The sequence below is a fragment of the Rhamphochromis longiceps genome, linkage group LG15 (genome assembly GCF_057381845.1).
Source record: "Rhamphochromis longiceps isolate RC_006_pf linkage group LG15, R_longiceps_female_GT1.1, whole genome shotgun sequence".
Taxonomy (NCBI): Eukaryota; Metazoa; Chordata; class Actinopteri; order Cichliformes; family Cichlidae; genus Rhamphochromis; species Rhamphochromis longiceps.
This window is the reverse complement of record NC_140571.1, coordinates 27,805,282-27,830,832: the sequence shown is the minus strand read 5'-3', so window position 1 is coordinate 27,830,832 and position 25,551 is coordinate 27,805,282. Positions and strand designations below refer to the sequence as shown.

The 25,551-nt window shown below is 44.1% G+C and overlaps 1 protein-coding gene across 1 annotated transcript; it reads left to right on the top strand.

Moving 5' to 3' along the window:
- The first annotated feature begins 413 nt into the window (after window positions 1-413).
- Window positions 414-25,264, top strand: asap2b (ArfGAP with SH3 domain, ankyrin repeat and PH domain 2b). The gene is made up of 28 exons (XM_085381480.1): window positions 414-814; window positions 7,222-7,294; window positions 8,511-8,665; window positions 8,788-8,862; window positions 9,694-9,743; window positions 10,067-10,196; window positions 10,824-10,909; window positions 11,047-11,122; window positions 11,234-11,320; window positions 11,658-11,761; window positions 12,002-12,071; window positions 13,839-13,929; window positions 14,021-14,069; window positions 14,145-14,311; window positions 15,220-15,353; window positions 15,708-15,802; window positions 15,876-16,065; window positions 16,319-16,404; window positions 16,476-16,591; window positions 17,242-17,309; window positions 17,403-17,510; window positions 17,598-17,832; window positions 17,929-18,024; window positions 20,024-20,291; window positions 20,366-20,427; window positions 24,046-24,110; window positions 24,239-24,358; window positions 24,522-25,264. Exons 1-28 carry the CDS (start codon window positions 689-691, stop codon window positions 24,594-24,596), a joined length of 3,057 nt encoding a protein of 1,018 aa, XP_085237606.1. The 5' UTR covers window positions 414-688; the 3' UTR covers window positions 24,597-25,264.
- The last annotated feature ends 287 nt before the right edge of the window (window positions 25,265-25,551 follow it).

Below are 25,551 nucleotides of genomic sequence, written 5' to 3'. Positions count from 1 at the left end.
GTGTGTTGGGGGATGTCTGAGTGCTCTAAATATTAATGGTAAATATAGTTCTCTGCAGCTAAGTGAGAACACTGCTGACCAAAGGGTTAAAAATAAAGGTGCATTATACTTTTCGGGTGTTCCTTTAACCGTGTCTCATTAACACCGTTTGTAAAAATTTAGAGGACTTCACACTTTAAACATCATATTGTTCCAGTCCCACCCTGATAGGACTGTGAAAATACTGTGTGAGTGTGTGTCTCTCTGTGTGTAGGTGTTTTGTCTGTGTGTGTGTGTGTGTGTGTGTGGGGGGGGGGGGGGGGGGTATGTACCTGTGTGTAAGTGTGCGTGTTTGTGGTTTGCGGAAACAGCAGCAGGGTGGGAGCGCCCTTCTCTGTCCCCGCCCCCTAAGTGTCCCCGCCCCTCTCCGTGCGCTTCCTGCTCAGGTGAAGCAGCTGAGGGTGTTGGAATGTGTCGGTGCTGTCGGTGATTCGTGCTGCGGGACAAACATGGAGGTCGGACTTCTCCTCTTCCTCCTATGACTATGAGCAGCGACGCGTGCGGGAACAGCAGAGGATCTTGGCTGTGACGCTGCGGGCACTCTTGAGGCGTCCAGGTGTGGCTGCTCCACCTGCGGCTGCGCGATCACTGCTGCAGTTTTGACGGGATTTTTGCGCCCCCGGTCAGTTTGCGTCTGCCGGAGCTCACCATGCCGGAGCTGATCAGCGTCACGGAGTTCATCGACGAGACCAATGAAGACTACAAAGCTCCAACCACCTCCAACTTCACTACCCGGATGGGCCACTGCAGGAACGCGGTGGGAGCTCTTGAGGAGGTGAGGAAACAAGGACACACACACACACACACACACACACACGGTTGGAAGTCGGGGATTATAAGAGTTTAATAAGGTGGTAAAAAGGCTTCCACTGAGCCTCTCTGTAAATACCCGGAAAGTCCGGTTTGTTCCTTTTTTCATGAACGTGGTTTGTTTTCCCGTGTGTGGGATTGAAGAGGGTTTTAGTCACAGCCTGTTTTCACTGTTTGTGGACCTACAGTGTGAATAAACGGTGATTTCTACTGCTTTTCAAACTTTCCAAGCAACAGAGCGTCAAACGAATCTGTTTTATTCGAAAGAGGAACTGAGAGAAACACTTCCTTCTGTAGACATTTTGTAAGATTTAACAGCTTCTTTTTATTTTCTTTTTGCAACACGATGATGAAGCATATTTCTAAAACTGAAGAGATGAGGAAGCAGAAGTTAAAGGTCAAAGGTTTCAGGTGGGAGAATAAGATGGGGCTGAAGGCTTTCCCCACAGGGATGCCCTGGGAAAAAACAGGGCCGCCCTGGGAAAAAACAGGGCCGTGGGCACAGACATGTGAAAGGCCCCAAACTGCCCTCAAGCTCAGGAGGAAGTCGTCACTGGCTGTTTTTAGTCGTATTTAGAGAAAATATCTTAAAGTAAATTAACGTGATGATTGTACTGTAAACTCAATGATAATATTCATGAAAGGTTAAGGTAGTATTAGCGAAGCCACTCTTCCACTATCACCAACTCGGCTCAACTCGATTCACCTAGACTGGATCGTTTCGGTTGTTTTCCATTACAGTGGAGCACCACCTCAGTGTGGGTGAGATTGTCATCAGTGAAGGACAGTGAGGAGATTGTGGACCTGGTGCTAAACTGAGGTTAAATATCTGCAGCACATCGTTGGACCATGTCGTTGGGTTTTGTGCAGTGTTTCACCCATATTGGAAAATAAAAAACAGACCTTCAATAGAAGCATATTTATGAGCAGCACATGAATGAAAAGTCTGACAGCCCCCAATTTTAAACAGAATTAAAAACACAAGTAATGATGATGCTGGCGCAGTTTAACGTGGAAGGGAATCTGTTTACACGCTGCAAAGAGGCAGAGCCATTACTGAGTTGGTGAGCTCAGGTTGAGTGGTAGAAAACGTGTTTCCAGCATCCACAGCAGCTGTTCCTATGATCAACATTTTTTTTCCTGTGACCACCATTAAAACCTTTACTGGGAAACAGCGAGCGGGAGTCCTTTGTCAAAGCAGCTAACACATTTTAACATGAAGAAAAGCAAATTCTGCAGCTGCTCCGCCCGCTCCTGTTTGTGTTACATGGAGAAAAATCTGCATAAGCCTCCAGAAGTTGTATTAAAATTTGCAGATGAACTGTTAACTTAGTCTGATACATGTTTAAATTATACAGCTAGCTGAAGGCTGACGTTCTATTTTACATGGAAGCGGTGTTACATGGTGTGTGTTATCTGGCTTCATGGATAGATAGAGTTGGGTGTCATTTGCATAGCAGTGAAAATGTATGCTATTCCTTCTGATAATACTGTCTAAGGGAAGCATGTATAATGTAAATAAAATTGGTCCTAGCACTGAACCCTGTGGAACTCCATGATTAACCTCAGCATGTGAAGAGGACTCTCCATTTACATGAACAAATTGGAGTCTATTAGATGGATATGATACAAACCACTGCAGTGCAGTACCTGTAATACCTACAGCATGTTCTAATCGCTCTGATAGGATATTATGGTCGACAGTATCGAACGCTGCACTAAGGTCTAGCAGGACAAGCACAGAGATGAGTCCACTGTCAGAGGCCATAAGAAGATCATTTGTAACCTTCACTAAAGCTGTTTCTGTGCTGTGATGAGCTCTGAAACCTGACTGAAACTCTTCAAATAAGCCATTCCTCTGCAGATGATCTGTTAGCTGTTTGACAACTACTCTTTCAAGAATGTTTGATATGAAAGGAAGGTTAGCAATTCGCCTATAATTAGCTAAGACTGCTAGGTCTAGAGATGGCCTTTTTAGTAAAGGTTTAACTACTGCCAGCTTGAAGGCCTGTGGTACATAGCTGATTAATGGAGGTGATTGACAAACATTGATTATGTTTGCTTACTAAAGGAGTTAGAAACTCCTCTATATCAAACATCTTGGCCGAGCATAAGAAAACACACGCTTAGGTCGTATTAGGTGTGCTCATTTAATTGTTTCACAAATCTGGCCATGTCTTTGAAAGCTGACCTCAGGGCAGGAAAAGCTTAGGCGTTAGTGATCACACTTTGTGCATACTGGCCTGAGACTGTTAATGGGACAGAAAGCTGTTCAGTGAGGACGTTGTTGTTGTTGTTGTTGTTGTTGTTGTTGTTGTTGTTGTTGTTTTAATACATATATGCTCTTTTGTGGTCATGTTTTAGTTTTTTTTCTCTCTTTGAGTCTTTGATATCACGTTATAGTTGCCAGCAAGTCTTTCAGGACAGGAGTCCATTGGTTATTCATGGCTTCCTGTCAATAATGAAGGCATTAAATATTTTTTTCACAGGTTTCCTTGTTGATGGATAAATAGAACAGTGTGTCAGAGAGGTTATTTATTAATTTTTAGCATAAAGAGTCAAATGCTCTGAAAAGAAGAGACAACCTGGATCTTTTTTAGGGAGGTGATCACGTGATTCAGGGATGGATTAAACAATCTCTTATTTCACTTTGTGTGTTTTTGTGGGGACTTTTGTTTGGGTTCCTCTTTTCTTTTTCTTTTTTTAATGGTTTCTAGTTTTTCAGATTCCTTCTGAGACTTTATTGGTTCTAAGGACAGTAAATATTTTTCCCCATCGTTGTAGAGGCCATCTGTTGTTGTTGAGGAGCTGTTGGATTACAGCTCAGAGCACAGAGTTGAACGCTGGTTCCTCTCAGCATAAAGTGAAGAAATCTATGTCCTTGCAGCGAATGCTTTAAAAGCACAACTGAAAACCTGACGTGAGGTCTGTAGAAATCGCAGGTCTGCTGATCATGTCCTCCTCCTCCTGTTGCATGCTGGGATGTTCCCACTCAGTAGACCCGAGGCGATGGTAGAGCCTCACTCCTCTGATCGAGTCTCGACATGATTCGTCTCACCTTGGTCCTCCTGCTGTCTCCGATCTTTGCTTTCCTCTCAGTTAAATCCCTCCATTCTCTCCTCTTTCCTTTGTCATCTTTCTTTGTCTCGTCCTCTTTCTCTCTCTCCTTTGGTCACTTTTAAAGCTCTTCTCTTCACGTTTGAAGCTCATCTCTGTTTCTGTTGTGTCTCAACTTGTCTGAAGTGATGTGAAAGGAATTAAAGTCTCCAATAAATCATCAGCTCCTCCCTCATCTTCAGACGGTAGAATAATTACAGTAAACACATGAAATCAGCATCAGTGTGCTGAATGGTAAAAACAGCAGATGAGTACTTTACACAGTCCCTGCTGGTCTGATCAGTGTTGTGCCCATTCAGGTTTCTTTATCTGCTTCATCTTCCACTCGTCACACCGATCTGCTCACCTGCGTTCACTAATGTAAAATGAGTGTTGTTGCACGTGTTAAAAGCAGCTGAGCAGAGCTGGTGTGCAGAGGCTGTGAAACTGAGGAAACCCTAAAAACAGGAAGCGTCTCGGCTGCTTCTACTGTCAGAAAACTGCTGTGAAATGTTCTGTTTTGATGATTGCCACTCTCCAAATCCACACTTTGGCTCGTGCCTCATCCTGTAGACCTGAGACCTCTGTTTGAATAAATATCACCACTACTGTGAGCTTTAGCAGCTCTACATTGTTGCCACTCGGTTACAGGAAAATTCATGATGATGATTACTTTTAGTCAATAACTGTAATCTCAATGATTTTACAGTCATTACATTAACAGTTTTACAGACTGTTTCTTTGAACTTCAGTGTAAAAACCGTGAGGGTGGTGGGGACATGCGACGTCCTGCAGACAGTTTTAGACACACGTTGGTGGACGTTTCTGACCTCACAAGACAAAGCAGCGCCCCTGCTCGCCTGCAGCCTCCAAGTCAGGATGTCTGCAGGTGGAGGTGGGGCGAAAAGAAGTCAGGGCACCAATAACCTCACCTGCCTTCAGACACCTGCATGCATGCTGAGAGTGATGAAGGCCAACTACCAGTCAGTTAGTTATGATTAGTCAATTGGGCATCTTCATCCATTAACATCCTCCTAGATGTTTGCCTGCAACCTCATAGTAGGTTCCAAAGTCCAAAGAGCTGCATGTTGGGATCACTGGTGATTCTAAACTGACCATGAGTGTGATGTAGATAAGGGGGGGGGAAATGATGTACTTGATTTATAACACAGGGAAAAACCAGAGCTTTGTGCTGAAAATGAATTCAGTAGGTAACAGGGGTAATTACCATTAATTATCATTAAATATGAATCCTCTGACGTCAGCCTGAAACAGTCTGAAGGGGCTGCTGGTAAACTTTGATCAGACAGTTTGACTGACGTATCAGCAGAGGAAGTGATCCCCCTTTATCTTTGCTGACCAGGTCAATGATCTATGTGGTGTACAATCATGCACTAAGTTACTATATTTAACCTTTATGACCTCTTTACACCCTTGCAACACCCTTATTAGGGACATAATGAAAGCTCGTGGGTGGGCTGCTGTGACATGAGCCTGTTGGCGTTTGTACCAAGATTTCAACGCTGTCCTCAGAGACCTGCCCTGTGTGTTGTTTGTGTGTTTGCAGGCGTTTCATTGAGATTATTGCATCATTCATCCTGTAGGAATGGTGTTTTCTACGTTTAACCCGTCCTGTAGCTCTTTTTCAGTGAGTGCTTTGGTGAATTTGCAGGTAAACTCTCACAAACACAAGAAGACCATGAATATTTATCTAGAAGGCCCTGCCAGGACCTCAGTGCTGTGAGACCATCAATCATCCACCGTACTGAGTTGAGCTGTTTCTGAGTTCTTTGTATTTGTGCTCGATCTGTTGTTTGGTCTTTGGCTGAGCTGAATGAAGTCGCTGCTCTACACCTGAGCTCACCTGTCGCCTCGCTGTGTTTCTGTGCAGAGATTTGAAATCGGCTCTGGTGTTTGATGAGTGGCTCATCTTGAACCAGTTTTTGGTCAAAGAATAACCAAGTGCATGTTTTTCTCTCTGAGTCATGGACCTGTGACTCAGAGCTGTAGACGCTTAGGTGAACCCCACAGATGAGGTCGGCAGGAAAACACCTGAAGGTCATGTGACTGAACCTCTGTGGTCTCATCAGTCATGCAAACTATGGTAAAGGCTTAGATCGCATGGCCTCTTCAGTCTCCCTCCCACAGCCTCGGGTTAGACACAAGCAGACTTCATGTTCCTGACTAACATGAAGCTAATGCTGTAGCTCGTGTTACCACTCAAAGGTTTAATTTAGGCTGCGTTTTAGCCTCAGGCTAACGAGGAGAGTTTCAGGAACTAGTAGACGTTAGCTTTCAGATCAGCTCTCCTGCAGGCACGCCGGCTTTACAGAATATGAGCTCCCTTTGGGTACGTCAAACAGGTGAAAGAATTCCTTCTGAAGCCCTAACCAGATTCCTGTGAATACAGTGGGCGTGGCTATGTCAGGTTCTGTGTGTTCGCCAGAGCTGATCGTGCCAATCAATACAATACTGATGATTCCATGTGATGTCCTGCAGATCACAGAAGCAGCGCTCTTATTTTAGGGACTAATGCACCAAACTGTACCGCTCAGATGAGAAGGGACACAGGAAACAGGAACAGCACAGAGAATCTGATCATTTTCAGAACATAAGATTCAGTTCATTACAGATTTATTAATATACAACAATGCACATCTCAAGGTGCTTTGTAAGATAAAGACCCTAAAATAATAAATATAATACTACAATAATACCCCCTGTGAGGAAGCACTTGGTGACAGGGGGGAGGAAGAACTTTCTTTTAACAGAACCAGGCTTATGTTTGGGGGAGGCAAAAGTTGATGCAACAGTAAAACACAAAAAGAACTGACTAAACTTTATGAAATGCTGCCAGCATTCTAAAGCCTTGAGAAGGTCAGTAGCTGTGGCCGCTGGGCGCTGTCCCTCAGCAGGCGTCTTCGGATTATGTTGAACTGCAAGAATAAAAAGATCTGCTTCAAAGGTCTGAATGAAACAGTTTCTGTGAGTGAGAGGTGTCTGCTAAAAAAAAAAAGCACCTTTAATAGCAGCATTGTTTTCATCAGTCTCTTATTAGATGTGTGATGTCTTGATAATAACTCTGCTTCGGGTAAAACATGCAGACTCTGCAGTCCGTCCACGCACGTCAGCTCAGGGTATGAAGGGTGACAGTCTGAGATGAACACCAGCAGTGGTGAACGGTTCATACTGACTATAAACACACTTTTTCTTTAACTTTGACGTGTAAGCATTAGAGGCATGGCTCCTAATCTGCGTGCTGTTTCTTCTCCTCAGGCTCTCGACTTGGACCGGTCCGTTCTCTACAAGATCAAGAAGTCGGTGAAGGCCATCAACTCGTCTGGTCTGGGTGAGAGATGCAGTTTCATGTCAGTCTGACCCAAAATAACAACGCTTGTCACCACAGTCTCACTTTGACTGTCACTTCCTGTTTGTGGTAGCACACTGCGCTCAGATACAAACTACCAAAATAAAAGCAGTTTTTTTATTCAGGTCAGTGCGGGTGGGGTGGGTTCGTCAGCAGCCGCGTGCTGCTGGTGGGTCTCTGCTCGGGCCGGTGGAGTCTCACCTCCAAACATTCCTGTCATGCTTCCCCGTGTCCCGGCATGCTGAGGGATACGCCCACATCCACACTACAGTGCAAACAGAGGAAAGGCCGAGTCCTTCACACACTCAGCAAACACACAAGATCCGAACATTATTCAGCACTTCTGCAAAAACTGACAGGAAACGCATCATTCAGCAGTTTCACAGACAGAAGGCACTGCATGACCAGAAGTATGTGGACAGCAGAGAGGTTCTGAAATATTTAGCTTCTCTCTGTGACCTGCAGGTTTATGTTGGAGGTAAATCTCCATGTATATACCAAAGATTCAGAGCGGCTCGGTGCCTCAGCTCGAGGGGAACAGGCCATTTTCTCTGCTAAAGAAATGCAGCGGGTACACACAGACATGTCCAACTGAAGCCCAATAAACACTTTTAAATCATCAGAATTATTTAAAGCTGAAAAATTATACGAAAAACTGTAAAAAATTAAGATTTTGTTTCTCTCCTTTTATTTTTCTACTTTTAATTTTTCGTATCAAAAGGGACTAAATTAAATTAACTAGAAATGTTTTTGGAAAAATCTTTTGTTGCAATATAAAATTCATTTAAATTAATTTAAATATAATTTCAATAAATTTACATTTATTTTAATACATTCACATTCATTATTTGTTTAAAATATTTAAAATAAATATTTATGTTTTAATTGTTTAGATTTGTTTATTTTAATTTGAGGTGTGTATTTTATTTCTGTTCATTTATATATCTCCAGTTTTTCTCAGTATTTAGTATCATATTTTTATTTATTCTCTTTGTCTCCTCTTATATTTATTGTTTTTAATTACTTTTTATTTTATTACTTTTTTATTCACACGTGTTTGTTGTCCTTGTTTTTTCCACATGGTGGAGTGGATGGTTTTTGTTTTCACACAGAGTTTAATCATTTTTGTTTTTGGAGTTAAATGAAAGATGATCCGAGCTGCAGTCCGCATTTATTTAAAGTGTTTTCTGTGTCGTAGCTCACGTGGAAAATGAGGAGCAGTACGTTCAGTCCATGCACAAGTTCGGGGAAAACTACCTGACCCGGGGTGACAGGGATGACGGCGATGTCGGCTCTGCCTTCATCAAGTTTGTCGTTTTCACCAGAGAGCTGACAGCCCTCTTCAAGAACCTGGTGAGGAACCAAAGTCAGCCTCAGAGAGTGAAACATCAGACATTTTATTGTGAAAAGTGTTAAATGTAGAAAGTGTGGTGTGTTTTGCGCATTTGTGCTGTGACACAACTTCCTGTTTGCAGCTGCAGAACATGAACAACATCATCACATTCCCTCTGGACAGTCTGCTGAAAGGAGACCTGAAAGGAGTGAAAGGGGTTGGTGTCACTTTCTTCTTCCTGCTGAAACAAACCCGCAGACACTCGCTCAGTTACACTTCACTTCCTGTTACTGTGGCTAAAAATTAATCATGTTTGGTTAGATGACATGTTGACTGTGTATTTACAATAATTACATCAGAACTGTAATCATTTTAAACACACAGCTTCAGATTTAACAAATAAAATCACGCTGGGGTCCCACATTAATGTCTAAATATCTTTGTACCACAGCAGCAAACCAGCCACTGTAAAATCCTCCGTTTCCTGTCATATGAAAAAACAAAAGCAGGAAATCGAAATAAAAGATAATTTCTTGTTTTTTCTGATTTATTCAATATTATTTTTCCTGCTTTATGCTCAGTTTGAATAATTTAAAAAAAAACTGCTTCTTGAATTATAAAAGGTAGGCATGTTAGGTAAGGTGGCCCTGAGGTGCCAAATACAACATTTAATTTCTGCAAAACACTGAACAGTTTTTCTTGTAGTTGTGCGATGAGCATAACTTCCTGTTTGTAATGGTGGTGTCGTCCTGCAGGCTGTGGCTCGTGGCATAAAGACTAAATGGCTGAATTTAAAACACCTCTGTTGTGACACGGTCACCATTGTGTTTGTTTTTCTAATCTAACGCACATGCTATCATCTAGAAATATTTCCAGAGTGACTCAGAGGTTAGAGTCCTGTGTGTGTGTGTGTGTGTGTGTGTGTGTGTGTGTGTGTGTGTGTGTGTGTGTGTGTGTGTGTGTGTGTGTGTGTGTGTGTGTGTGTGTGCGCGCACGCGCGCGCGCACGTTTATGAACTGTGACTGTGTGACGTCTGTTTTTCCTGCAGGATCTGAAGAAGCCGTTCGATAAGGCCTGGAAGGATTACGAGACCAAACTGTAAGAAGGGCTCATTATCAGCTGCTCTCACTGAAATGTTAAATCACGGAAACGAGAACACGTTAACCAGTCGACTCATTCAGCATTTAAATGAGAATGTTTGAATAAAGTTATCTTTATTGTTTCTGTCTCCACAGACTGATACATGCTCTTTTTTTCCTGTTTTCTCAAAAAAAGAAGAAAAGATAAAATATGATGATTGAAATCATGGCGTTTCTTGGCTTCTGTATTTTAGCATCTTTCTATTTTTTCTTCTCCTCAGTTTGTTGTTTTGATCACATTTTTTTGTGTTGAGATTTTAACATGACCTTTGACCTCTGCAGAGCGAAGATTGAGAAAGAGAAGAAAGAGAACGCCAAGATGCATGGCATGATTCGGACGGAGTTCAGCGGAGGAGAAATCGCAGAGGAGATGGAGAAGGAGAGACGAATGTTCCAGCTGCAGATGTGCGAGGTGAGGTCAGAGGTCACACAGGTGACCTGAATGCTAAAACAATCATCTCTATCCTCTGAGGTCAGACCGAGAGCAATGTTTGTTTTACTGCCTCGACCAGTCAGCGCAGATTTTATATGACGTGGAAGATTTGGTGGACAGAGGTCTGTGACGGATTCTTTTCAGAAGTTTTCCAGTTTGATGGTTTTCAGGGTTTGTAGCTTTTTTGGCTTCATCAGGCGCTGATCTTCAGCTCAGTCTGTGTTTCTCGTGGTTTTTTGTTGGTCATGAGTAGAGAAGGAGTGGAGGGTGAATTCTGTGGATATGCTGGTAAAGAGGTGACAGAAAAAAAGCCGTGAAAACGAGCTTCCTCTGAAGGCTGTCCAGGCTCGCTGTTAGAGACCCGATGAGGATCAGCTCAGAGTAAAGCCAGCCGAGATGGTACTGACCAGGATGCCTAAACAAGATGAGGTTTAAAGGCCAGGAGAAGACCCCGGGCAGACCCAGGAAATGCAGAGATGATCTCTCAGCGGTTTGGGAATGCCTCAGTGTCCTCCTAGAAGAGCTGGAGGAGGACAAGGAAGGACTGGTCATGCAGTAACGGTTATTTTCTTCAGTTTTTCTTGATTCTTTGGCTTTTCTCTGCAGTACCTGCTCAAAGTGAACGAGATCAAAGTGAAGAAAGGAGTAGACTTCCTCCAGAACCTCATCAAGTTTTACCATGCTCAGTGCAAGTATGTCCAAACGTGACCAACAGGTCCATGTATGAGTAAGGTGTTAAAGAAAAGATAATAAAGTGTGAATATTAAAACATTAATTTTGTTATTGATTCACTTTTTCCTTGGAGGTTCTCAGACGTTTTTTTCTTCAGTTTTTTCCAGGATGGACTGAAAGCTGTGGAGACTCTGAAACCGGCCGTAGAGAAACTGTCCACAGACCTGACAGCGGTGAGGACGCTTGTGTTCCCTGCAGGAGCATTAAAGCTCACAGCTCACTTACCGATCGCTCTGTGCGAACACAACAATGGGCTTAAAGTTAGAGTTTCTCTTCCTCTGCAGATCAAACAGACTCAGGACGGCGAGAGGAAGCAGCTGGCTCAGCTCCGAGACACCCTGAAGGCGGCACTGCAGTCCGATCAGAAAGAGGTAAAAAACATCAAACATGGTGTAACATCCATTTGACTGATGGCACAGACCGAAAACATGAACACAGTTAAAATGCAGGATAAACACGAGGGTAAAGAGTCGCTAACATGCGCACAGCAGTTAGAACAAACATGGTCTGAACAGATGTCATGAGTCTGATGGTGAGCATAACCAGGTGAGCTCTGACAGGCTCACCTGTTACTGGAAAGGAAGTTGATTAACAAAGCTGTCCATCAAACAGAGGCTGCTCTGAGCTCTGAACTCTGTGTAGGGTCATAGTTCTCACGTCTTTCTGTCATAAGAGCTGCTTCACATAAAGTGTCTGATTTATTGACAGGACGCCCAGGCCAAACAGAACGCAGGTTACAGCCTCCATCAGTTGCAGGGTGACAAAGCCCACGGCAACGAGCGCTCTGGTTTCCTCTACAAGAAAAGTGAAGGGTGAGCGAACTCAGTGTCCCAGAATGCCATATGAATGTGACTGACATGCACATGCAGTTCCTGTGACGTCCAGCAGAGGCAGCATTTAGTCAGTCTACACAGACTCAATGTTAAATGTAACATATTTACAGATTTAACATGTTTTCCTCCTTCTGCACACGTGTGTTAGTGGTAGCTGCCTCAGTCACGACTCCACTCTATGACCTTTCACACTAAAAGCTTTGTCTCTCTCCTCGTCAGACTGAGGAAGGTGTGGCAGAAGAGAAAGTGCTCGGTGAAGAACGGCTTCCTGACCATCTGTCACGGGACGGTAAGGTCCTCTTCTCCCATTGGTCCATGACAAGCCCCCGCCCTCCAGCCTGCACTACATGTCCAATCAGAAATCTCCTCATGAGTTTATCGTCTACATCAGGGGTAGACAACTCCAGGCCTCGATTGCCGGTGTCCTGCAGGTTTTAGATGTGTCCCTGTTCCAACACAGCTGATTCAAATTGCTAAATGACCTCCTCAACATCCCGTGAAGTTCTCCAGAGGGCTGGTAATGAACTAGTCATTTGATTCAGGTGTGTTGACCCAGGGTGATATCTAAAACCTGCAGGAACCGGCACTCGAGGCCTGGAGTTGCCTACTCCTGGTCTACATTAAGTGGGGTTAAATAGTACATTATCTATTTATTTATTTTTTTAGTTTCTTTTCTGCCTTCTGTTTTTTATTTTGAAGTTTGAGCAGTCAAATGGCCAATCAGGACTGAGCTAGCAGAACACAAAGAGCAGAAGGAAAATGATTAAAAGAAAAGGGTGGGAAAAGGATTTGATTTGAAATCTGAGGGCTGCTGGAGAGAAAGTTTCTAATTCTTCTTAACTGTTTCTCTTTAACTTTCAGCCTTTTGTTTCTCCTTGAGCTTGCTGAAAAGCAAATTCAAAGAAAAACAAACCTCATATCTACAGATTCACAGTAACACATATCTTCAGTTCTATTTAAGGTAAATTTCAAGATTAGACTCATGTTTCTGAGAACCGGGTTTCCAAGGTAACCTACACCTTCTTGATAGCTGTCGGTACATCCTTGGGTACATCCCTCCTTCAGAGTAATGTTCCTTCATGAAAGCATTCCTTCAGAGACACGTTTCTTCAGCGTAACATGTCCAGGATTACGCCAACCCTTCACAGCTGGTAGAAACCTTCCACATTTACCACTCAGACTCAAATGAAGACAGGTACTGCAGACAGAGTCCTCGCAGTGCTCCATCTGAGGTCAGCTCACCGAGTTCATCCGTCTTATGGTCCAATGTGCACTTATTCCCACTCCCATTCCCACTCCTTTCTGAGGATAGGTGAAGCGATATTGGAGGGTATTTCTAGTTTAGTATTTCTTTTTTCTTTTCTTTTCCTAAATTGCATTTTGTTTACATGATCAAAATGAATTGAACACAAAGATACAAACGTTGCGCATGATGATCAGCTCCAGCTCTGAAACCTGACTCTTGCCTTGCTTTGGGGAGTAGAACCGTCAGCTGCAGAAGATCCTCTGATATCAAAAATGTGAAGGAAAAACGTCATAAAACTTTAGTCTACCAGACTTAAAACGGGTCCATGGGCCCATAGTGGGTATGTATGGGTGAACTGTGGGGCCCGCATGGTACGCCCATTTAGGGAGGCAGGAGACAGTGGTGGAGGCAAGAGGAGGAAAGGAAAACCCTGTGGTTCATCAATAGTTTCCTTATGAATGAGACGTTTTGTGGCATGAAAAGCCAGAGGATCAAAAGTCATCAGGCTTCAGAAAACAGTAGAAAATGAGATTACAGAAAGTCACTGAGGTTAATCATCTCAGAACTTTAAATGATATGTGCAGATGTTTTGCAAGATGAGGGAAGGTTTTGAGTTGTGCAGCTTAAAGTCCTTACAGGTTCTTGCTGTGGGCTGAACCTAACTGGGATCCAACTATTGTCCATGTTATGGTATATAGCAGTACAGACTCTGTGACAGTTTCAGGATCTTTTCTCTGTAACGCTGAATGTTTGATATCTGAGTGAGGTTCAGTCAGAGCTGAGCTCTCACCTCCTCTCGTTGTCTTGCAGCCAAACAAACCTCCAGCCAAGGTCAACCTGCTCACCTGCCAGGTGAAGAGGAACCCCGATGAGGAGAAGAAAAGCTTCGACCTGTTCTCCCGTATGCTGCAGACTTCCTGCTCACATGTTCCTCTGTATATATGTGTGTAAAGTCTAAACTCTGTCTCGTGCCCCCCCGCCCCCCTCCACAGATGACCGGACCTACCACTTCCAGGCCGAGGACGAGGCCGAGTGTCAGATGTAAGTACGAGCAGGCATGGCCTGAGCTGCCGGGCTTCGCGCTACTGCGAGCGCTTATGGTTTGGTGTTTTTTAGCTGGGTGTCGGTGCTGCAGAACAGCAAGGAGGAGGCGCTGAACAAGGCGTTCAAAGGAGACCAGGACGAGGGTGAGAACAACATCGTCCAGGAGCTGACCAAGTCCATTGTGGGAGAGGTGAAGAAGAGGACTGGAAACAACAGCTGCTGCGACTGTGGAGCTGCAGGTCAGAATTATTCAGAAGTCTCTCTCAAACAAACACCACTCATGAAAGGAAACAAAATTCAAAGATTAAACACGGAAGTCCAGTCACTCACGGTCAGGTCAAAAAAGTAGTGACGCTTGAATGAGTCTTTCACCTTTCCATCTGGTTTGAGGGTCTGGACTTGGATGCGTTTCTTTCAGAGGATGCTGATTAGACTCACGGTGGTGGCCTTGACAGTCTTGTTTTAATTTTAAGGCTTCCTGCACATACGCAAAAACCAGTGACAGCTTAGTTCTGCCGGCGTTCTAACCCCACTGACCTCTGCAGGACTGCTTGTGGAAAGCTCTGGGCCTTCAGGCAGTTTTTTTCCTTTGCGGTTGTTTTGTGTGGGGTTTTTTTGTTTTTGGCATTGAAGTTGTTTTATGCAACTTTTTTAGTTGGTCTGTTGCTTTAAACCTAGCTGATATTCTTGTAGATGATGGTTTTACTGAACTGCACTGTGAACACTTGATGTGGAACTTCATAGCACTTCTATTTCCTGTCATGGTTTACAGAAGTGAGAACACGTTAGTGTCATGAGAGAGGGCGCATCAACAGTCTCTCTAATAACACCACAAAACACGTTTTCATCTGTTCATCTCAGCACGTCCAAAGATTAGATTAATAACATACAGTTTTTTTTATCAATTATATATTCAACATTCACTATATTGCCAAAAGTATTCACTCAGCTTCCTCACGTGGACCTGTAGTCCAAACACATTTCTGCTCAGAGCTGCAGAAACTTCCCAGAATTCTTTTCCAGGTTTGTCTGTCAGCAGATTGTTAATTCATCTCATTCACTTTGTTGTTTCTTTAGTCTTGAAATTACATTTTGAGGATGTGAAGGCACCGCTTGTTGTTTCTGTGCCCCCACCCACCCTCTACAGATCCCTCCTGGCTGTCCACGAACCTCGGGGTGCTGATCTGTATTGAGTGCTCAGGGATCCACAGAGAAATGGGGGTCCACTACTCCAGGATCCAGAGTCTGGACCTGGACGTCCTGGGAACCTCTGAGCTGCTGGTGAGTCCACTTCACTGTCCCGACAGAAGGTCAGAGCATTCTGTTTGTCAGTTTGCGGTGACTCATTTCATCATGACTTTAATCTGTTAAATAAAATTAAAATATTTGCAGGAAAAAGCCAAAAAAGCAAAGCAAAAAACCCTCAGATTTTTACCATCCTGCAAGACTGTCTCCTGAAGGGACATTCTGAATGTTTGCAAACCTTTTCTGGAATAATCAGGGAACCAGAACCCTTGCCGAGCATGTCAGTCGTCTTCAGCTGTGAAGAATCAGGAAGTGTGATCACGTGTCTAATCTTAGGAGCTACAGCCAGAACCGAACCAGAGTTGATGTTGGGCTTTTGTTGCCTTTTAGTTGGCGAATAATGTGGGAAACGCCAGCTTCAATGAGATCATGGAGGCAGATCTGTCAGCGCAGGAAGTGACCAAACCAACTCCAACCAGCGACATGTAGGTGACGGCATCAGGAGGTGAGTCTGAGCTGTAGTAGGATGTCGTAGTGACTCGTCCGTCTGGTTTGCAGGCAGATGAGGAAGGACTACATCACAGCGAAGTACACCGAGAAACGCTTCGCCCGGCGGAAGTGCACCGACGCCGCGTCCAGGCTGCGGGCTCTCTACGAGGCCATCAGGAACCGAGACATTCTGTCGCTTATCCAAGTCTACGCTGAGGGGGTGGACCTGATGGATGCCATCCCACAGCCCAACGAACATGTATGACCTCCTCATCTCTAACACGAGTTTGACGGACTGACTCATGCGTCTCTCTGTTGTGTCTTTGTGCTCATTTTGTGTCTGTTTTTACTAAGCTTTTACTCTTAAGCTCTGCTTTGTGTGTCCATTCAGTAACACGTAGACACAGCTCTGTGCAGGTGTCCGTTGTTGCTCTGCAGACTGAGTGTGTGTGTGTGTGTGTGTGTGTGTGTGTGTGTGTGTGTGTGTGTGTGTGTGTGTGTGTGTGTGTCAGGAACCCGGGGAGACGGTGCTCCACCTGGCGGTCCGAATGGGCGACAGAAACTCGCTCCACATTGTCGACTTCCTCGGACAAAACAGGTGTGACTGTTCAATTAAATACCTGTTCTCCAGGTGTGTGTATGTGTGTAGTGACCGGGTCTGTGTTTCAGCGGTAACCTGGACAAGCAGACGACCAGAGGAAACACGGCGCTGCATTACTGCTGCCTAACCAACAACAGCGAGTGCCTGAAACTGCTGCTGAGGGGGAAAGCTTCAGTGTCCATCAGTAAGAACACACACACTTGCACATATATCAGAGCGTGCTGAATGCTGACGATGAGTGACAAGTGCTCATATCATTCATATGAGCATTACACACTCAAATGTTGCTTTTTATGGTCTTTTACCGTACGACTGGTCTGAAATCTGTCCAAACTTGAGGTTTTAAGATGTATTTATGCAGTGTGTGATTGTTCTAAACTTTATGACATCGTTGTAAAGTCGTTGGATGTCATTTTAGAAAAAAAAAAGAAAAAGTGTGTGGTACAGCTCTTTTCATGCCCTTTAATATGATATATCACTCGATAAGGTTTCTTGAAATGTTTTATAAGAGGAACTTTGACATGGGCGCTAATGATGAAGGTCAAGTTCAAATAACCAGCCAACCTGGCTCTAGTTTATTGTTGTGAGGTTTGAAGAAATAAAAGCAAGTTTCACAGCTGGTGTGACCCTCATCTGGGGCCGTTATTGTTTCTACCATCACATAAAATTTAAATGATGTCTTGAGAACAAACAGAGCTGAGTACTTTGTCTTTTCAGGGGGACAAAAACCTGCAGTAACACAAGAAAAGTGCAGATCTAATCATCTTTCCCTTTTGGAAACAATGTGCTGACATAATTCACCAAAAGTCTGAATGACTGAATTTGTGTCCACAGCTAACGATGCAGGAGAAACACCGCTGGACATTGCCAAACGTATGCGACACAAAGAGTGCGAAGAACTGGTGAGAATCCAAACACTTCCAGGCTGTTCAAAGTAAAGCAGTTCCTGTGCTGTCGAGTGTCTGTACCAATAAAGTTTGATTGATGTGTTCCAGCTGACTCAGGCTCAGACCGGAAAGTTTAACGTCCATGTTCACGTCGAGTATGAGTGGCGTCTGCAAAACGAAGACCTGGATGAGAGCGATGACGAGATGGAGGACAAGGTAGGCTGCTTTTCTGACGTCCTGCATTAAACTTTCTGTTGGCTTTAAGTGACCGTGTACTTCCTGTGTTTTCTGTGGGTCCTGCAGCCCATCCCACAGCGGCGGGAGGAGCGCCCGGTCAGCTGCTTTGTGCCTGGAAGTGGACCCGTGCAGCCCAACCTGGCGGCGCTGGCGTGGGATGTTGCCTCCCTGGCATTAGACAAGCAGCGGCCTGCGATCCCCAGCACCATTATTAGCAACGAGACTTACGGCACCATGCTGAATGTGAACCTGCCGCCCCCCGGCCCAACGCCCCCGCTTCCTCCCCGAGGACCCAGCAGAGGTCAGAGGGCGCCTGGGCTGAGATCAGCTCTGCTGTTCAGACCCTGTGAAGCTGTGAGGAAATAAAACTGATCTGATTCTGTCTTGTCACCATCAGGTACCAATAAAGGCACCTCCGTGGAATCAGTAGGCAGACAGCGGTCGTCCTCCGACCCCCCCAACCCTCAAACGCCGGAGAGGAACTCCAAGTACGGTGGGTGGACTTCCTGTCAGATCCACAGCGGAGGGTCTCGTTTGTGATGTTTTTCTTTGCGTCCGTCAGCTTTATTTGGCTTTGTTGCTTTATTTTCACGAAAAGAGCAGACAGTTCTGTCCTCTTTCTGAGGTATGAACCGGCTGTATGAGGCTTTCAATTCAATTCAAGTTCAGTTCAATTTAATCCAGTTCAGTTCAATTCAATGAATTTAAATTCAGTTCAATTCAATTTTAATTATACATGGCCAAATCAAAACAACAGTCGCCCCAAGGCGCTTAATATTGTAGGGTAGAAACCTAGATACATACGGAGAATACCCAACAATCATATGACCCCCTATGAGCAAGCACTTCGAGACAGTGGAAAGGAAAAAAAATCTCTTTTAACAGGAAGTAAGCTCTGGCAGAACCAGGCTCAGGGACAGGCGGCCATCTGCTGCGACCGGTTAGGGTGAGAGAAGGAAGACAAGATAAAAGACATGCTGTGAAAGAGAGCCAGAGATTGATAACAATTATGATTCATATGATTCATTCATGATTTATTCATGATGCAGAGAGGTCTATTAACACATAGTGAAGGAAGAAGAAGAAACACTCAGTGCATCATGGGAATCCCCCAGCAGCCTACACCTATTGCAGCATAACTAATGCTGGGCATACACTGTGCGACTTTTGGCCCATTTTGAGGCAATTTTTTTTTTCAGTCGTGTGACCATTTTGGTGATCGGCCCGAGTTTCACCTTCATCGTGTGTCATGCGTCGTGTAGTATTGTGACAAAGTGGCTAGGACTGAATTCATTTACCATTTGTCACATGCATAAATTGTTATTTTGTGTTCTGTTATCTTATAGAACACAAAATAAGCACATGTAATCTTGGCTCTACATACTATCCCGGGTCTGTTTGTATTAGCATTGGTTATATTCATTTCATCTGTGCAAATGTTCTTAAAGCTAAGAACAATCTTTCATTTGTTTATATAGTTTGGTTATACTTACCATTGTGTGTTCCTTTGAGCAGGTCCTATGTGTAAAACAGGTATGTGGGAAGGGCTGCCCCAGTACTTCCTGATTTTATAGGTTATGATGTCATTGATCATGTCAATTGGGTGTAACCAAATGTTTCTTTTGTGTAAAATTGTTTATTTCATTTAAAATAACCTCATGAGTCAGATTAAGTGAAGAGATTGACTTTTCAAACTGTTTAATTGGGTGAATGAGTTTTTTAAGTGGAAAAATTATTTTTTTCCTGTTTCTGATGGTGGTTGTATGTCTGTGTGAATGAAAGACAGAGAGGGAGAGCGAGAGACAGATTTTGTTTTATAACCTTCATGTTAGGGATGCACAGTGTGAGCACTGAGGTCGCATCAGAGCATCAGGCCGCATAGTGTGAGACCCTGCATGGTGACCTACAAACTTCTAACCCCTGCAAGTCAATTGTACAGTTTGAGCAGAAGCTGATTAACGTGACTAAAAAAATCGCACAGTGTATGCCCAGCTTAAGGGAGGATTCAGGGCCACCTGATCCAGCCCTAACTATATGCTTTAGCAAAAAGGAAAGTTTTAAGCCTAATCTTAAAAGTAGAGATAGTGTCTGTCTCCTGAATCCAAACTGGAAGCTGGTTCCACAGAAGAGGGGCCTGAAAATGGAAGAATCTGCATCCCATCTACTTTCAAATACTCTAGGAACAAGAAGTAAGCCTGCACTGCACGAGCAAAGTGCTCTAATGGGGTGATATGGTGCTACAAGGTCATTAAGATAAGATGGGATCTGATTATTTAAGACCTTGTATATGAGCTGGATTTTGAATTCTGTTCTGGATTTAACTGGGAGTCAGTGAAGTGAAGCCAATATAGGAGAAATATGCTCTCTCTTTCTGTTCCCTGTCAGTACTCTTGCTGCAGCATTTTGGATTGCTTTCAGGCTCTGACTGTGGAGGTGTGCCTGGAGCCACTGCTCAGGGCTTTCTTGACTCTTGTTCTGCCCTCTTCTCCCAGTGCTCTCACTGGTTCCTCCTCCTCCTCCTCCTCCTCCTCCTGGGCCCAGCAGGAGAACCGGCATGTTGGAGACCAAAGCCGCCACAGCCAAGACTGCCCCCCTCCCTCCTCTGCCTCCCCTGCCGACAGGACTACCTACAGCACCTCCAGTCCCGCCACCGCCCTGCATCCCACCTCCATCACCACCCCAGCATAAAGTTCCTCTCCTCCCACCCAGCCACCAACACAGAGGACCACCAGGATCCAAAGCCCCTGTCTCTCCTCCCGCGTACGTACTGGTCTGATTGAGCTGGGTCTGCTGGGAGGAAGCACACCAGTTTAATGTTGTTCTTATGATTACAGAGCAGCGAGGGTTCCTCCTCCTCCTCAGAGACCTGCAGGCACGATTCCGTTGGAAAAACAAGGTACACGCACACACACACATGAGCACACACACTAAAATATCCACAATCAGTAACATGAAAATATTTGAATTTCACTCAGGCTGCAGCACCGCCTTCTTGGATGTTAGTACAGTAACTCACAGCAGCATATTATTGGTCGTAAGATGTCATTAAAAATGCTCTAAAAGGCTCCAGCAGCACAAACATGGTGCAGACATCCAGTTCAGGTGAAGCTAGCAGACAGCTAGCAGCTACAGGCACCTGTGTCAAACTTTAAGCCTGAATATGATGTAAGCAGGTGTGTTATAAAAACATAACTGCTGTTAAAAGGCTGAAACTTTTGTGCTTTGACAAGGGACTGTTAATAGAGCTCTGTGGAACACCACGACCTGCAAGAACACACTCACATGATCTCTGATGTCACTCATTCAAGGAAAGCTGTGATTATGGTGTACAATACATCAGTGAAATACCCCCGTCATGGTTTAATGAGGTCAGGTGCTCATTAAACCTCAACACTGGATGTTTCTCTGTGTGAAACTTAAGGGTATCTTTGCAGTTTCGTGCCATGTCAGATATTCTGGTGCTTTACTGCAGTGGTTCCCACCCCTTGGGTCTGTGAGTGGTTTGGTACCAGGCCATGAGAGTTGAGGCTCGAGTGTGAAATTCGTGGTTTTCAGGGGTTTTATTGTTTTTTAGCGTTAACTCTGTTTCCCTGGGTCTTTTCCCATGTGATAACATAAGATAACATAACCTTTATTAGTCCCACACATGGGAAATTTGTTTTGTTACAGCAGAAAGTGGATAGTGCAAAGTTGCATAGAAAAACACTGGAATAGGATAAAAATAAGATACTGTACACAATAGAATAAAATAAAATCCAAATGCAATATACATCTGACAGCAGTGTGGAGGAAAGACCTGCGAAATCGCTCTGTCCTACACTGTGGAGCTGCTCAGTGCTGTCAGAGTCTCCTGCATGGGGTGAGAGATGTTGTCCACCAGGGATGACAGCTTAGCCACCATTCTCCTGTCACTCACCACCTCCACTGGGTCCAGCGGGCATCCTAGAACAGAGCTGGCCCTCCGGATCAGCCTGTTCAGTCTCTTCCTGAACCAGCAGAGATGCTGCCGCCCCAGCAGACCACACCGTAAAAGATGGCTGAGGCCACCACAGAGTCATAGAAGGTCTTCAGGAATAGGCCCTTCACTCCAAAAGACCTGAGTCTCCGCCGCAGGTACAGCCTGCTCTGCCCTTTTCTGTAGAGGGTGTCTGAATTATGAGTCCAGTCCAGTTTATTGTTCAGATGAACACCAAGGTACCTGTAGCTGTCCACAGTCTCAATGTCCATGCATCGAATGTTTAGTGGTTGCAGTGGAGGATGTTTGTGCCTGCTGAAGTCTACCACCAGCTCCTTGGTTTTACTAGTGTTCATCTGGAGGTAGTTCTGCTGGACCCAGTCCACAAAGTCGTGGGTCAGTTCTCTGTACTCCCTGTCGTCCCCATCACTGTGGCCAACTATTGCCAAGTCGTCAGAGAACTTCTGAAGGAAGCACTGGGTGGAGTTGTGGGAGAAGTTGTTTTGTTGAAGCTGGTTCTCCATCTTCTGCCTGTAGCTGAACTTCCCTTTCCTTATCAGTCCTCCAGCTCTCTCTGCAAGGCCCTCCTCTTCTGCTCGAGGACGGTTAATCCAAGGTTTGTTGTTGGAGAAACAGCGCACAGTCCTGCTGGGTGCAACGTTATCCACACAGAAGTTGATATAGTCCGTAATGCATGTCACAAGGCTGTCAATGTCCTCTCTGTGGTCGTCACAGATCACCTCCCACACAGTAGACCCAAAACAGTCCTTAAGAGCCTCCTCGCTCTCCTCTGACCATCTCTGCACTGTTCGGGCAGCTGGTAGCTTCCTGCACAATAAGGGCTCATACACAGGTTGTGATGAGATCTGCCCAGGGGAGGGAGAAGTGATGAACTGTATGCCTCTTCTGCATTGGTGTACAGTAAGTCCAGTGTTTTATTGTCTCTGGTTGGGCGTGTCACATACTGGGTGAAGGTGGACAGTGTGGAGTTCAGTGAGACATGATTAAAGTCCCCTGATATTAGGAGAAGTGATTGCGTTTGCAGTCTGCTGACTACAGAGTGGAGAGAGTCACTGGCTGCATCCGCGTTGGCCGAGGGGGGGGACATGCGCTGTTATCGTGATAACATGCGAGATTTCCCGGGGGAGCTAGTACGGACGCATGCTAACGGCTAGAGGAATTTCAATACACAGCAGTATATTCACAGTTTAAACCAGATATTTACATACACTTTATGGAAAACACAAGAACATTTTTTACTGTTAAACATCAATTTAGAGTAAACTTGTTTTGGATAAATAAATATTGAAAGATCTTTTGAATTAGTTAAATGTCGGAATAAGAGAGAGAGCTGTCATTTTATTATCACTTTCATCAAATTTAGGAGTGCATATACACTAAGTTTGTTGTTAATTAATAAGAAAACTGCAGACGATTCCATTCTGAGCTGAAGAAGCTTCTGATAGGTTCGTAGAGTCCATGTGAGTAAATTGGTGACACACCTGTGGATGCATATAAGGCAAAACACAGAGCCTGTTTCTTTGAAATGGGAAAATCAAGAGATGTCAACCAAAACACCAGGAACAGAACTGTGGAGCTCCATAAGTGTGGCTCAGTTTTGAATACAATTTGGTGCCATTTACAATTAAGAAAACAGATAGTTTCTCTCTTTACTCTTAAAGTTAACAAATATGTTTTTATATTTATCAATCTAAAAAAATAAACATTTAGTCTGATTTGATGTTACAATTAAAAAAGTGTTTTTATCTGAAGAGTATGTAAATATCTGGTTTCCACTGTATGTTTGATGATGTTGATGTTTGCCGTGATTGTCAGCACAAAGAGGGAGAGAGAGGAACAGAGAGGGAGAGAGAGCAGGTGAGACACACATGTTAGTCAAATGGTTGTTTGCCAAAAGTATCACCGTATCATAGGTCCTCATGTATCTCGTACCTAGTGTTTCTTTTTAGGTTTACTATTTTTCAAATTCTACATTTATTAAGTTATGCAGGCTTGTTTGCACAACAAGGCTAAATAATTATATAAACTTTTCTCAATCTAAATATTGTACTTTGGTAGAATTAAAAAATAAGTGTAGTGCAGGTCTATGATGATTTTTAGTGCTACTATCATCTAGTTCTGATTCTGGTTCTGTCTTGGTTAAGTCCTCAGTAGTCCTGATTTTGAACTGTTGTGTCCTGTTTTAATTCCGGATCAGTTCTGGGTCTGGTTGATTTGGGGTTTAGTCCTCGTGTCTTGATGCAGCCCTGATTTTGTTCTGCCTTGCTGCTTAATTAAAAAACTAGTTTAAGGTGTCCTGCATATGTGATATATAATTTTCCCTATATGAAGTCATTCCTTTTTTTAACAAAACTCAAAACAGAGCCTATTAATCTTTCAGTCATTTCTACCCCCCCCAATCCCACATGCATACTACCCTTTAGGCCTAAGCCCCGGGTGTATCAAATGTCTGCCTCCGCCTCTGGTTCAAACAAAGGTGAAGTTACAGAAGAGAAACTTTTTTCTGAAGTCTGTGGGGGCTTTATCTCTCTTTGGCAGGTCGTCCGATCGTGTCCCCTCATAATCCGTCTCCTCCACCCCGCAAACCCAGAACTACATTTTCTGTAAGTCCTCAAACACACCACCTCATTTATTTCTGCACACAGACACAGTCATCATCACAAGTCCAGCATGTAACACAGCTTTACTGCTAAATGTGTGCGTGCGTGCGTGCGTGTGTGTGTGTGTGTAGAAGCAGAGGCCTCAGAGGGTGAGGGCCATCTACAACTGTGCAGCGGACAGTCCAGACGAGCTGACGTTCAGCGAGGGAGAGCTGATCGTGGTGGACGGCGAGGAGGACAGCGAGTGGTGGGTGAGTGAGAAACGCCTCCAGCACAGGAAACGCATCATCAGCACAACTTCATTCACTTCACAACATTTATTACAGCATGTGTGTGCGTTTAGATGAAAACCCACCTGAAGAACAATCCTGACCCGTTGTCCAGGTTGTGATTTAACCACCGTCTGCGTTTCAGATCGGTCACATCGAAAGTGATCCGACCAGGCGGGGAGTGTTTCCTCGCACCTTTGTTCACTTCCTGTCGGAGTGATTCGTGCCTCCAACTGTGGCCAGACTGAGGGCACATCTGGATCCTCCTGTGGACCTGAGAGGAGAGTCCGACATCCAAAGAGATCTGATTGGGGTCTCGATCTTCACTCATGCTCTTCCTCAAAAGCTGTCGGCCTGAGTTTGAAATGTTCTAAAAGCTATGCAGCGGACACAAAAAGGGCAGACCAGACCAAAAGTATGTGAACAGTGTTCTTCAGTGATACGTTTACACACAGCAGAGCTACGTTAGTACAGCGCCTCCACAGACAGAGAACAGGAACTACAGCTGAACACAGTTACAGTAAAATCCTTCACTGCCTTAAAAAAACGCGACGAAACAACAGCTTTGTTTTTTTCTGCTTCCTGTTACAAAACCAGCTTCATTTATAGAAATAATCAGTTTACTATGAAAGGACTTCATCTTCACTCTGTCAGGATGACCGCACCGGCACAGCGTCCACATACTTTTGGCAGATGTGATGTACATTTCTGTGGTTCTGCTGCTGGGATCTAGCTGTGTTACATCAGGAACATTCAGCTTGTTTGTAAAAGCTTCAGGATGAAATGATTTTTATTATTTTAAGATCAAACATGTAATCTGAGCAGAAAATCTGAGTGTCCTTTAAATTTTAATGTATTTTCGACTTATTAAAATCATCATAAGTGTACCTGTGAGAGTCTGTCCTGTTTTTCTTTCCCAGCACTCACTTTTTCACTCTCATTTATTTCCCACAAGTTTTGTCAGTGGCACAGATTTGTTTAGACGCTTCACTGCTTCAGTTTTTATTTACATTATTATTTTACATGTTTCTGTGAGTCAGTGAAGAGCAGTCTGAGGCATTTCATAAGTTGGAAGACAAATAATTGGCAAAAAAATCAAATGTAAAGAAATGGTCAAACTCTGCGATCACTTAAAATATTTCAGTTTACTCTCATATGAGTGTTACCTAAAACAA